General features: G+C 34.0%; 3 protein-coding genes and 1 long non-coding RNA gene across 4 annotated transcripts; 2 read left to right on the forward strand and 2 right to left on the reverse strand.

The window, feature by feature from the left end:
- Nucleotides 1-84: 84 nt before the first annotated feature.
- On the reverse strand, nt 85-443 carry LOC105226866 (uncharacterized). Its single transcript, XM_029550435.2, has one exon. The coding sequence runs from the start codon at nt 441-443 to the stop codon at nt 276-278; it is 168 nt and encodes a 55-aa protein (XP_029406295.1). The 3' UTR covers nt 85-275.
- Nucleotides 444-823: 380 nt separating this feature from the next.
- LOC125780098 (uncharacterized) lies at nt 824-2,140 on the forward strand. The gene is made up of 2 exons (XR_007423546.1): nt 824-951; nt 1,922-2,140. It is a non-coding gene; the product is annotated as an uncharacterized LOC125780098 (long non-coding RNA).
- Nucleotides 2,141-2,989: 849 nt separating this feature from the next.
- Nucleotides 2,990-8,831, reverse strand: LOC105229566 (alpha-catulin). The gene is made up of 7 exons (XM_049461655.1): nt 8,620-8,831; nt 7,793-7,910; nt 7,478-7,658; nt 5,630-7,146; nt 4,261-4,569; nt 3,918-4,124; nt 2,990-3,540 (listed from the first exon to the last, which is right to left on the reverse strand). Exons 2-7 carry the CDS (start codon nt 7,817-7,819, stop codon nt 3,412-3,414), a joined length of 2,370 nt encoding a protein of 789 aa, XP_049317612.1. The 5' UTR covers nt 7,820-7,910; nt 8,620-8,831; the 3' UTR covers nt 2,990-3,411.
- A 393-nt stretch (nt 8,832-9,224) lies between these two features.
- LOC105226865 (5-aminolevulinate synthase, erythroid-specific, mitochondrial) lies at nt 9,225-11,780 on the forward strand. The gene is made up of 2 exons (XM_011205980.4): nt 9,225-10,591; nt 11,212-11,780. The coding sequence occupies exons 1-2, from the start codon at nt 9,328-9,330 to the stop codon at nt 11,601-11,603; spliced, it is 1,656 nt and encodes a 551-aa protein (XP_011204282.2). The 5' UTR covers nt 9,225-9,327; the 3' UTR covers nt 11,604-11,780.
- The last annotated feature ends 1,221 nt before the right edge of the window (nt 11,781-13,001 follow it).

The raw sequence follows: 13,001 nt of genomic DNA on the forward strand, positions 1-13,001 counted from the left end.
TGAGAATGGAAACTGTTAATTCGTTTACGCAAAAAATCAATAAATTTATCACAAAATTCGTATAAGTTTGTACTAAATTCGGTGTTAGGTTTTGTGATCGATATTTATTAATTAATTAATTTGCAATATTTATGAACACTCAATTATTTGCATATACGTTATTACACTAAATACTTTACAGGAATACAATGATGCTATTATAAATAAAATGTACGCCTTAAAGTTAGTTTTAATGACAGTGGTCTCTCAGTTAATAAATCAATTACTCATGACTTTTAAAGTAAATAACATTTTCTTCTCCACAAATAGCAGCAGCATGAACGATGATAGGATGATCGACAATAACATCTGTAGTATTTGTAATGACTACAGCAAGAATGCAGACTTGAATGACAGTAACATGAGTCATGCAGACAATATAAATGGCAAGCTGAATCACACATGGTTTTGTTTTGCTGTAAATAAAAGAAAGTCATGCAAATTTAATTATTTAAAAACATTTCTAACACATTAACAACTAGTTTAAGTAATAAGTTCTCATGTTGACATATTCATTTCTGATTTTCTTTATTTAAAATAATTTAATTTTTCAACACTTACTTCTGTTAAACAATTTACTCAAAATAAATACGTTCCGACAAAGATTTCAAATGCGACTAAAGTCATCCAATGCGAATTTCAAAATATTTGTAGTCGAAAATAGGCGCACCACCAGTACCTGGTTACCTGGTTAACATGTTAGATCGATAACATAATCATTTGAATTGCATTAACATACGAAAAAGGCTTACACACCAATATTTCGAAGTAGTAGGGTCATGCACTGGTACCAGTAAAATACAGTTAACTCGCTTTGATGTGAACTATTAAGAAGACTTAAGGATACAATTTTATTACTCAAATAAAATAGTCCGTGCCAATATTACTAGGCAATATAATATAAGTATAAATGTAAGTAAAAAATTAAATCTTAGTAAAAAGTTCGTCCTAATAATCATAAAACTATTTACAACTTAATAACATTTTAAAGAAAAAAATATTTTTTAATGTAAATTATATTATTATACAGAAACTTAACTATTATTTCTTTAATTTAATGTATGTATATGGTGTAGATACTTTGTATAGATATTTTGTCAAAATCTGTTTGTTTTTTATGAACTCTATTGATTGGCAATAATTTTACAGGACAATTTATGCTCTAAATTAATAATTGTATATGGCTAAACGAGTAAATAAAAATATATGTTCATATATTATCATATATTAATATAATCAATGTACGTACATACATATATGTATTACGCACACAAGTCATTTCAACCTGACCTAGTATCAGTAAATAAACATTGGTATTATTTTTTTTTGTTGCCATTGTTACAATTGTCTTTAATCCAGTTATATTTTTCTTTTATCCTTGGAATATATACATACATACAAACATACATTGAATTTTTGCATGTTTTTGGTAAGAAAAGATAGCCTTAATCACCGAGAAAGATTTGTGAATTAAAACTTGAGAAAGAAAAAAATAAAACAATAAGAGCAAGTTTTCTCATATTTATGTATCTCAAAAAAAGAAAAGAGAAGAATATGGGTGTAATTTCGAGAAAATGCTTAGGCAAATTTCTATTAATAATACCATTTGATAACAGTTTTTTGCTAGATATGACTTTTATATCATCTGATCAAATTTAACCTGGACAGGCTCTATTATTGCCTTAAAAATAAGCACCTTTTGAGGAAATGCAAGCACGCCAACATTTTATCCAAATTTCCATAGAGTTGTTTAAGCTTCGGATGGGATGGGCTGCATTGACCTCAGCGAATTTTGTATTTTTTCGGTTTCGGCTCATTTTTGGTGTCTACATTATTGAAAAGTCTCGCCAGTTATATTCATAAGCTCACATCTCGTTACCAGTATCAGCTACGTCGTCTACGTCTCCGCTATTTGACGTCGTTTTTGCAAAAGATTCAGATTTTTTGGAACGAGCGCAACATTGACACGCCCAAAGCATTAACCAAAAAGTGTTGGAGGCCTCGTCTATCGCTCTGATGTGAACACGAGCGATTCGATCTGACGATTTGCAAACATTATTTCTTTAACTTTTCGATGTTATGATTATTAAAAGAGGTGGATGGACCACTCGAATGATTAAAATTTCGAGATCTCACTGAAATGCTTATGTTGGTAAAAAGGTAAACTTCCCAAAATACTTTGGACACACAATAATTGACATATTGAATATCTGTCGTCTGAAAATGCTTGCCTTTCATCTGCCTTTTTAGGCAAGGAAACAAAAAAGTCCGGGCGGCCACATCTGGGCTGTAGGCTTCAGAAGCGTTGGGATGCCGGCCTAGGTTAGGTAGCTGTTCAAAAGAAAGGCGGTGTGAGCTGGCGCGTTGTCGTGGTGAAATTTCCAATCGGTTGCGCTGGCTTGTCGGACCCGATTGACCCTGTATTTGAGTCTCTTGAGGACTTCCACGTTAAACTTAGCAAAAATTGTCAAAAAGACAATTAGCATCGTTTTCGCTTTGGATTTGCTCATTCATCAGCGACCTCTTCCCGGCCCTTAAGAAAGACCTGCCGAAACACACCACTTCTTGCTAAAGCAATATCTGTGGTAAGCCTACTTGATCATATCAAACGTCTTTGTCGCAGATTTACCGAGTTTCACACAGAATATAATCATGTACCTCTGCTCTAACGAACGCTGCATTTGCGGCTCACAGAAACACGTCGCGCGAAAATGTGTGTCCTGACTCTCCAGGTGCTCGGGGACAACTGAACATCCGCCCGTTCGTCAGCTAGAAACGCCCTCTACCGACTCCAGTTGGTGCACGCACGCTCCGAAGTACAGTCACGGCGGAAGAAAATCAGCCCTATTACTTTCCGAACAAACCCTGATAGGAAAGTAGGCTTACAAGTACGATCCATGAAGTAAAAAAAAAAATTCCAACCGCATTCCCCATTAATTTAGTACAACGCTTTTGTTTTACACAGTCGATTTAGCTTACGTATATGTATATATTTATTTATATTTAGAAACAAAAAGTGAAGTAATTACATAATATATAGCGTTCTTTTTAATTTGTAAGTATAAGCAATAATGCCAGAAAGTTTTGTACATGCATAAAAAGGGGGAAAACAACATCTATCAACCTCAAAATACATGATTTTTCATTACAATTTTAAATTGGATTTGTTTTTGTCTTCTTTTCTATATATTTAGTATATATATATCTATATATAACATAACATCAATTCATCATATGAATTACATACAACAACTAAATGTATATTTCTAATTGAATTTTATATTCAGATAGTCGCAGGTTTAGCTAAAATAATAAGAATGAGACGCGTGTGCGACGTGCATCACCTTTGGCTCTTCGAGCCATCCCGTAATGTCACATGCTCCCCTCCGAGCTGCTTGTTGTGCCTTTTGAATCTCCCATACCACCAGCATTGTTATCGTCACCACCTAAAGCGCCCGATGATGACAAGCCACCAGAGAGACCACTCAGGTCCAATTTGTACTAAAAAAGATAGAATTAAGCGCTAAAATAGAGCTACCTTTCATAAAAATGCTTATTGCACGAGTTGATGCAAAAAAATAAGTAATAATTGAGAGACAAAAAAGTTTGTTTACTCTCACAAAAGTGTATGTACGGTTCCAAAAATCAAAGTTTCGAAGAAATCAAGCCTTCTTTATTGAACCCGTTTCGAAAGTAGAGTAGAACTTAATAAACGATAAAATAAATTACATATTAAAATAATATTGCCCAAAATAACATTAAGTGGGGTAGATAAAAAGTTGAAAAGAATTACGCATGCATAGACATACATATGTATGTACATATGTATAGTAGATAAGTAAGCATGCATACACAACGGTTCATAAACGATCATTTACCTTAGTCGCACATTCAAAACATTTTGATACAACCTTGTTAATAACACTCATAAGATTCTTAGTTTCTCGTATAACGTGGTCCACTTTTACAAATGTTGCATCCTTTCCAACAGTGTGGTCTTTAACGGTAAATTGTAGAGTTTGCACAAAAGTCGGCACTCTGTCCAAAATATTCAAAAGATCCTTTTTATTTTGACTAGCTGGTACCTGTAGTGAGTATAAAAAAAAAAAAACCGTTACATACATTTTGCACACCGAGTATTTAGCACACATTATATACATACATACATAACATTAATACATACACATGTATATAAAGTATATATGTATATATTCAGTTCACCTGATAGGAAAATTGTCGTAAGACTTTATATAAACGATTTGCTTCTTCGGCAAAGTACTCGGCTTGCGTAAAGAGATCTTGTGTCGTTCTCAAAGTGCCGTTGCCTTTCGTAAACTGATACATTGCGAATGCCATAGCCGACATGTTTTTTGCTCGTTTAATTATGTCGTTATTTTCGTTAACTTCATCGTTCCATTTCTCATTGAATGGCGCTATTTCCGCAGGCATGTCTTTTGTCTCAGCTGTGGCCACTTTACCCTGTTCCTCTTGGCCAACGGACAGCGGTCGTGCAGCAGTCGGTTTGTATTTCTATAGTATAAAAAAGAAAACAAAAAAAACATAAATTTAAAAGAAATTTCATTGGAAATCGCAACCCTTATAAATAATATTCGGGTATTTTAAACTTTTGTTGTAGCAGCAGAAAAGATTCCTGAAGTAATTTGGTGGAATGCTGCCGAGAGGTTGTTGTTGTTTTAACGGATGCCTTATCCCCGTTAGGACGGTAAGGATTAGTTAAGTTGTCGTCGACGTCATCGAACGGAAGGTCGGACTAAAGGTAGAGAGGAGTCAGATGGGGTTGGTGGGGCATGCAACGAGGTGGCCAGTGTCATGCGGAGACTCATTGCATGCAGGGCATATATTGAGGACATATATTGGATATGTGGGGTCTATTCTGGATAGGTAGGAGCTTAACATGCTACATTATCCAGAACGCCAGCTCTTCGTCTGCAATGGGTGGTGGTTTGACGCCAAGTACGCCATTCACCGAAAGGGAGTTGGTGAAGGTGTTGATGGCTCAACTGTGAATGGCGGTCAGTGCTTGTCGAAAGTGAGTTGCGTTCAAAGTCTGGTCGGCGTATTGTCTGATGTTGTCGACGTAGTTGAAGGTGTCAGCAAGGATGATTTCGGCGAAAGCACACCAGCAGGAACTGCTTGGAGAGGAGTTCATTATGCTCCTTAACTGGGAGTATAAGGGCCTCACTATGCAATTGTTCGATAGGAGACATCAAGAGGTCATTCCTCAATTACGTCGACGACATCAGACAATACGCTGACCAGACTTCGAACGCAACTCAAAGCAACTCCGGAGTACAGTATTCTGACAGGTCTAGAGCTTTCTCGTCTGCGTTTCACTGCATCCAGGCGACCACATTGGTGCGGCGTAGTTAAGGACCGACCGCCTGATTGCGTTGCCAACAACGTTTCTTTGTCATAACCAAGCTTTTTTACTTGACAACGACATGCGGCACAGATTGTTATTCAAGGCAATGCTATTATATCCGAACATATTATCCAAATTGGACTATTATTGTATATAGCATTTTGTTTTACCGATTAAATACATGTATCTAATGTTGTTTTTGCTCACCTTAATTGATTTATTGTCGCATTGTTCGCCAGTAGTGTCTAAGATTTGTTGTGCAACATTTGTAATTTCGGAAATGAGCCACTTCCACATTTCGGCGAAGGCGTCCATATTCTCATTCGCCGGAACACTTGTAGGATATCTTGACAATATTTTAGCAGCTAATATAACTTGTGGACCATATATCCGTAAATTAATAGCTAAACATTTCGATTGTACTTGTAAGCTCTCTGTAAAAGCGATGTGCTGTAACAATTTGCATACATCTATAATATGATCACAACAGTCGTGGAATTTATTTGACCACTCTTGAAAGGATGTCGGATCCTCATTCAACGCCAACAAATGAAAATTATTCACCAATTCCACTGAGGTCTTCAGCGAATGATATAGATCAGCTGTCTGATCGGCAACCGAGAGTATTAGTTGTTGTGTTAGATTTTTTGCTGTACCTATAACTCGATCAATTTCTTCATCCATTATATGTCTTGTATTACGTTCGGTCTTATATAAAATATTTAAACATTTTTTAAGCTCTAGTTTACAACGATCACAAAGGAATAAAATATGTTCTCTATTTTCATGACTTGTATAAGCTGAATCTGTAAAGTCATGTGTTTTCTCTAATAGTTTTTCAAAAGCATATATCAGTTCTTCGATTAATTCAATATTAAATGGTGTCATCAAGTCTCGATCGGTAAATGGTGAAATTTTTGTACCACATTGTTTATAATTATTACCTATTAGAAGACTCTCATCTTCGCTACCAAACGAATTTCGACGCTTACTAGTATATTCATTGTTCCATTTCTTTTCGGTTAACGTAGTTGAGGTGGCGATTTTCGAATAATTATTATTACCTATATACATAGTAGTAGGTTTGGCATCGTCCAACGGTTTCGAACGAAATTTCTCCAACAAAAAGGTTAAATAATTCGTTGATGATTGTACAGTTTCGCCGCCGATATTTTTCGCAGCATGTTCGTTATAGGTTAAAAATTGCGTTTCGAATATGCAATCTTTAACAACAAAATGTATTAAATCCATAGCACGTCTGATTTGACAAAATACGGTATCGCGATTTTCCTTAGCTATCATACAATCATAATGTAGGAGTGTCGCCTTCGAGGAGGATAGCAAAATTGAAATGGAGTGTTCAAGTATTTGTTTAGCGGAAAACATTTGCGCTCGGCGCCGTTCCTCTTTGATATTATTCTGTTGATTTCGTATTAGATATGCAAGCTCTATCATTTCAATGCCGAATAGCGAGTAAGCTCGTACAAATTCGGTAAAATTCACAACTGATTCAAGCTTTCGTAAGCTTTTCACAATTTTCCTCTTTGCAGTGAGGAGTTGTTTAACAACAACAATATCAACTAAAAGCAAAATTCTAGTTACAGCGGATATGAGTGCTTTAGCAGCTATTATAATTGCGTTTTCATCGTAAACAGGTAATTCTAAAGTTGAGTAATTCATGTTATCCATGGCAGAAATATCACATAAGCGTTCGATTGATTTTCCTGCAAGCAAAGTTAAAATATATGAGTAAATATAGTTTAAAAAAAACAAATATGAGTAGAGATCACAACAGAGTTGCTTGACGACGTAGCAAATGCGCATTATTACGGGTTGCAAGACGTGGGTTTACGAATATAACCATCGAACTGTGCAAAAATCTAGCGAATAGGGCTTCAAAAGTGAGTTTTTTGTAAGTCCGGTTCAAATTTGATCATTTGGGGGTACTTTGAAAAATTCTATCATATTGTATGATATTACGTACGTTTGCGATTACTAACATACGTTTTATTTTTTCTGTTGTTATTGGTGTTTCTTCATTTCCGCTTAAATTACCTGCATCTCTTGCATTTCTGCAACATTCCAAAATATCGGATTTGATATCGAGATTGTCCTCGGCAATTATTTCGCCTATTGTCACGAACCTCTCAATTGCTAAATTTACCGCATGACCAACATGACTGATTGCCTTCACTCGACGGTCAGCAGCTCCGGTTTGATGTTTCTCAGTAGCCACCTAAAAATTGGAATATAACACAATTTTAAGCTCAACTTTATGTTTTTTAATTCATTAACATTTTTGTTTTTAAAGCAATATATACAATAAGTAACATTTAGAAAAAAAAATATACAAAACAGCGTCACACTTACCCTTCTCTCACATTCATATGACGACATTTTTGTTATAGTAGAATAGCATTCAGTTTAAAATCTTAGAATTAGATTAGTAATAATATAGGCGCAGTTTTGGAAAGTTCGAAAAAATTTGCTGAAATAATCAAAAGCGTTGAAATTTTACATTTTAGACAAATTATTTACATTATATATATCATAGTAAGAGCTAGGTGCTACATAAGTTTAAAAATCAAAACAAAAAATTTTTAAAAACATTTTGTTGAAAATGGGTGTAAGCACAGACATTATTTTAACCAAAAATATTATTTTGTAAAAAAATTAATTATTCGCGTCAACATTTTCTTATGCATAAAATTTAAAATTAAATAAGTTCCACATAGTAAAAATGTACATATGTACATATAAACGGCTATAATACATAAATCCTAACCTATGCTATGAATATATACATACATACAGATGTGTGTATGTATGTATATGAGGCTATATACCGTTGTATATATTTTAACTTGCACGCCTGTCCACCATGATTAAGTTACAAAGGAGCATATTTTTATTGTATGCAACACAGAAATGCGTAAACACACATACACATGTAATTACAAATGAAAATCTAAGCGTAAATTATAAATTTCTAACAGCGAACAAGTTAAAAGCACCTTGATCTACATATGTACATAGTATGTATATGCTCCTAGATATGATTATACCCATGATAATTTTGTAAGCAACAGCTATAATTTAATATTTCTGGTGTTTAATGGCAAATATAAGCACTTGTTTATATACATTACATCAAATACATACATAAAAGTTTTTTTTATGGTAAAGCTAAATCTCACCTGCGCCTGTTACAATAGTACCGTTATTTAATTTCTTTTCCGACAAACGCATCACGTCAGGACGCAATCCAAATATATTTTAACAACCAATTAGAGCACATTTTTATTAAGTAGGTATTTTTTATTTTGCTTGGAAAATCAAAAATTGAAAACAAGTATTGAATTTTATGTTATAAAGCGCAAATGCGAAAAACCAACTGAATATTATATACAAATGGCATTGCCACATATTCCTTAGACATTTGTTGCTGCCATATTTGCGCCTGACTTCCATGTGTACCTTCCTGTTATTGCTTAAACAGTTTGTAAATATGCCGCAAGTGTTGCATACTTAAAGGCGTTTAGTTGGTGAGATAATACACCGGTAGCGCACTTTTAAGAAAAAACCTGCAAATACTGTTTGTTGTTTAGATTAATATATATTATTACTTTAAAGTAACACCGAAAAATGCGAAAGTTATCCAAAATTACATTTTAAAAATTCCTATGTTACATTGTTTGGGTACATGCCAATAAAAAATATAATACAATTGCTCTCTGGTCACTCTCTGAACATATGATCGAATGTTGTAATCAACTTTATATATCGATAACATTTTTGCCTACAATATGACTATATGACTTGCAAGTCGAGCAGAAGTTTTCTATCATAAGTTTTTAAGTGTTTGCATAATCCAGACGTGCCCAATAAGTGAAGAAAGTTGCATCATGTCGTGCCCGTTTTTAAGTCGCTTCAGTGCAAATTATGTTCGGAATTATTCAGAGTTTTTGGTGCAAACTTATGGCGTTTATTGTCCTGTGTTGAGCAAACAATTCCATACCAATGGTAATGATGGCAATAAAGTACAAACGGGATTGGCTGCTGTTGCAGTGCCTAAGGCAAATATAACACCTAATCAATGCTCATACTCCTCCTCTGCTGTACGCCCAAATGAATCGTTAACGAAACCAATGCCGAATTGCGTAAAGGATATTGAAAATCGAAATGCTGTTGATGTGACTGACAAGTTTGCATATGAAAGTTTTTTCCATGATCAAATTTTAAAGAAAAAGCAGGATTATTCTTACCGTATTTTTCGTAAAGTGAATCGTTTAGCTGGACCTGGACTTTTTCCACATGCTTTGGAATATTCGAAAGAAGAAAGACCTATTACTGTGTGGTGCTCAAATGATTATCTTGGCGTGTCGGCACATCCGAAAGTGAAGGAAGCATCGATCAAAGCTATTGAGTGTCATGGTACAGGTGCTGGCGGTACACGTAACATATCAGGCAATTCTCTTCACCATGAAATGTTAGAAAAACGTTTGGCGCGACTTCATCAGAAGGATGGTGCACTTGTATTTACTTCATGCTTCGTTGCAAACGATTCAACACTATTCACTTTGGCAAAACTACTCCCTGGTTGTCATATATTTTCTGATGCAGGCAATCACGCATCTATGATACAAGGTATACGAAATAGTGGTGTGCCAAAACATATATTTCGACACAACGATCCCAAACACCTACGATCAATGCTGCAACAGGTTGATCGTAATGTACCGAAGATAGTCGCTTTTGAAACCGTACATTCAATGACCGGCGCTATTTGCCCACTTGAGGAGTTGTGTGATGTGGCACATGAATATGGCGCTTTAACATTTATCGATGAAGTACATGCAGTTGGTTTATACGGTCGTAATGGTGCAGGTATAGGGGAGAGAGATGGCTTGCTGCCGAAAATGGATATTATATCTGGCACTTTGGGCAAAGCATTTGGAAATATTGGTGGCTATATAGCGAGCACAGCAACTTTAATTGATATGATTCGCTCATATGCTGCTGGTTTTATATTTACGACATCATTACCACCATCTGTAGTCTGCGGTGCTTATGCAGCAATCGAATTACTCGCCTCTGACGAAGGACGTGCATTACGCAGCAAGCATCAGGGCAATGTGAAATATTTGAAAAGCTTATTGCAGCGTGAAGGTAATTAATTTTGTTTTTTTTTTTTTTATTATTTAACGCTGAAATTGTTGAATTTTTATTATACCACGCATACATTTTTCTATACATTTATAGTAATATATATATACTAACAACCGAATTAGGCAGTCAAACAGTAGCAATAATTGTGGTATAAAATTTTACTACTTTTTACTTATTTAGATTCTGCTATTGCATAAGTACATATAAAAAAGCACACAAAATACAATGTATAGCGCCATTACAAATGTATATACATCTAAGTGCTTAATGTACTAAAAGCCAGTTTTAACCAATACTCGCGAAGTGAAGTTTTGTATTTTCGATTTTCTCTATTCACGTGACAACGTCCATGGTCATATCAATTTGGCAAAAAGTTTCTAAGTTAGATATATGTATGTACCCACATACAAATATATACATATTTATTTAAAGCATGTATAAGTAAATACATAAACTTTTTTTAGCATCTTACTTGGCACGCAATTCTTAGATGTCAGAAAAATCGTTCTATTTAATTTCTTTTAGTTTTATATAATTAATTGCTTTAGGTAATTGACGTAATTAATTAAATAATTTATTACAAAATTAATTATATTAATTGATTCTATATATATTGCTAGGTTTTCCTGTGGAAGAAACAAAAAGTCACATAATACCAATTCGCATTGGTAATCCGTTAAAAACTACACAGATATCGGATATTCTACTACATCAATATGGACACTACATGCAGGCAATCAATTATCCGACTGTAGCACGCGGTGAAGAGAAATTACGTTTAGCACCGACTCCATTCCATACGGTCGAAATGATGCAACAACTGGTGTCCGATATGAAACGCGCTTGGAAATCGTTGAAATTACCAATGGCCGTACCCGATTGCCCAGAGGGTTGTTTGTTCTGCAATAATGGTTTAGGAAACGTATCGAATATGTTAACACCGCCAACGGTAAATGGTGATTTGAGATGCCAAGTTCCGAACTGCCCAAGAGTTGTTGCTGCAACGGCTTAATGCATTTTATTTACATAAATACATATATACAATATATAAAGCACATACATATACAAATTTACAAATATCAATTGAATTTTGAATGGGTGTCCGCATATAGTAAAATGCGATTATAGAATTGCTAATAAAATAATGCTTCGAGCGAAAAATTCAGCATTTTGCATATATACATATTTATATTTCGAGTTTTCATTGTTTAACATTATTCAGCATTTTTTAGCATGTTATTATGCAAGTCATACCAGAGAGTGGTTGTTGGGTAAACCTTTGACTCTTATTTTAGAAAACAATAAAAAGCAAAATTTACATTCGAGTGGCTCGAATTACAGATTTCTTATCTACTTTTGCGTTCACAAGCAATCACAATTATTTATTTAATACAAGCAAAATTTAAAAATTAGTTTATGAAAATACATTCAGTAGCTGGTTTTGTTTGACTGTTGAGTCACCAATAAAAGATAATACATATAAATATACAAAAATATACACAAATGTATTTTTGTATGCATTAATGTAGGTGTAACAAAAACAGGTATTTTTTTTTGTTATTGTACCAATTTTTATTGCAGTGAATTTTTGAGTGCAAAGTTATCAATAACCGGTTTGGGGAAAAACATAGCACTTAAGCCCTTTGTAGCTGACAGTAAAGATATGTATGTATATTGTTTCGAAAGTGAATCGCGAAATCTAATTTTACAGTTTTTAAGTATATTTACATATGTACATATGTATATGTAGAAGATAAGATAAGATAAATGAATAAGGTATATTAAGTATATGTGTGCAAATGTATACATATGTATGTATGTAAGTGTGTATATATGCACATATCTAGTTTATTAAAGCGAAAGCAAACTTCTGTTAATTGTTTAGCTAATTCCGGTGTAATTGTGATTAATGGTGGCTGCTATTAGCACTCATTAAGTGCTACTGACTACTCGTGCTTATCGGCTTCACACGTGGTTTTCGCTAAGTCAATGCAAATGAAAGCTAATTCAATGAAATTAATAGGAAGTATATAAAAAGTCTTATTTTTTTTCAAGATTGGCAGTAAAACTAGTTGGAACCGGTTGAAGAGTAAAATACGTTTGACGAAACAATCACACGACCTACTACAACTGGGCAGATAACCTTAAGATTTCAACAGTGGCCATGATAATAAATATAAAAGTTATCTCAAAGTTATTGCAAATTCATAATTAAATGTGTTTTAATATTTATTATTTTTATTTTTGAAGTATGCTATTATGAAAATATTTATAAAGTGATATAATCCACACATGTGTTTGGTTCTGTTATCAGCAATAAGCAACATTTTTATAATTTTGCATTTCTACATACATACATATGTATGTACATATGTACATATGTAAGTTTGTACATACATACATATGTACG

This window comes from Bactrocera dorsalis, unplaced genomic scaffold, assembly GCF_023373825.1.
Source record: "Bactrocera dorsalis isolate Fly_Bdor unplaced genomic scaffold, ASM2337382v1 BdCtg075, whole genome shotgun sequence".
In the NCBI taxonomy this organism is placed as follows: domain Eukaryota; kingdom Metazoa; phylum Arthropoda; class Insecta; order Diptera; family Tephritidae; genus Bactrocera; species Bactrocera dorsalis.

Bases quoted from the DNA above. Each gene is read 5' to 3' on its own strand.
- LOC105226866 (XM_029550435.2), bottom strand. From the start codon at position 443: ATGTGTGATTCAGCTTGCCATTTATATTGTCTGCATGACTCATGTTAC.
- LOC105229566 (XM_049461655.1), bottom strand. From the start codon at position 7,819: ATGTCGTCATATGAATGTGAGAGAAGG. The intron at 7,147-7,477 runs GTAATTTAAGCG...CTTTGCTTGCAG, and splicing joins CAGAAATGCAAGAGATGCAG to GAAAATCAATCGAACGCTTA. The intron at 4,125-4,260 runs GTGAACTGAATA...TACTCACTACAG, and splicing joins TACGACAATTTTCCTATCAG to GTACCAGCTAGTCAAAATAA.
- LOC105226865 (XM_011205980.4), top strand. From the start codon at position 9,328: ATGTCGTGCCCGTTTTTAAGTCGCTTCAGTGCAAATTATGTTCGGAAT. The intron at 10,592-11,211 runs GTAATTAATTTT...ATATATTGCTAG, and splicing joins AAGCTTATTGCAGCGTGAAG to GTTTTCCTGTGGAAGAAACA.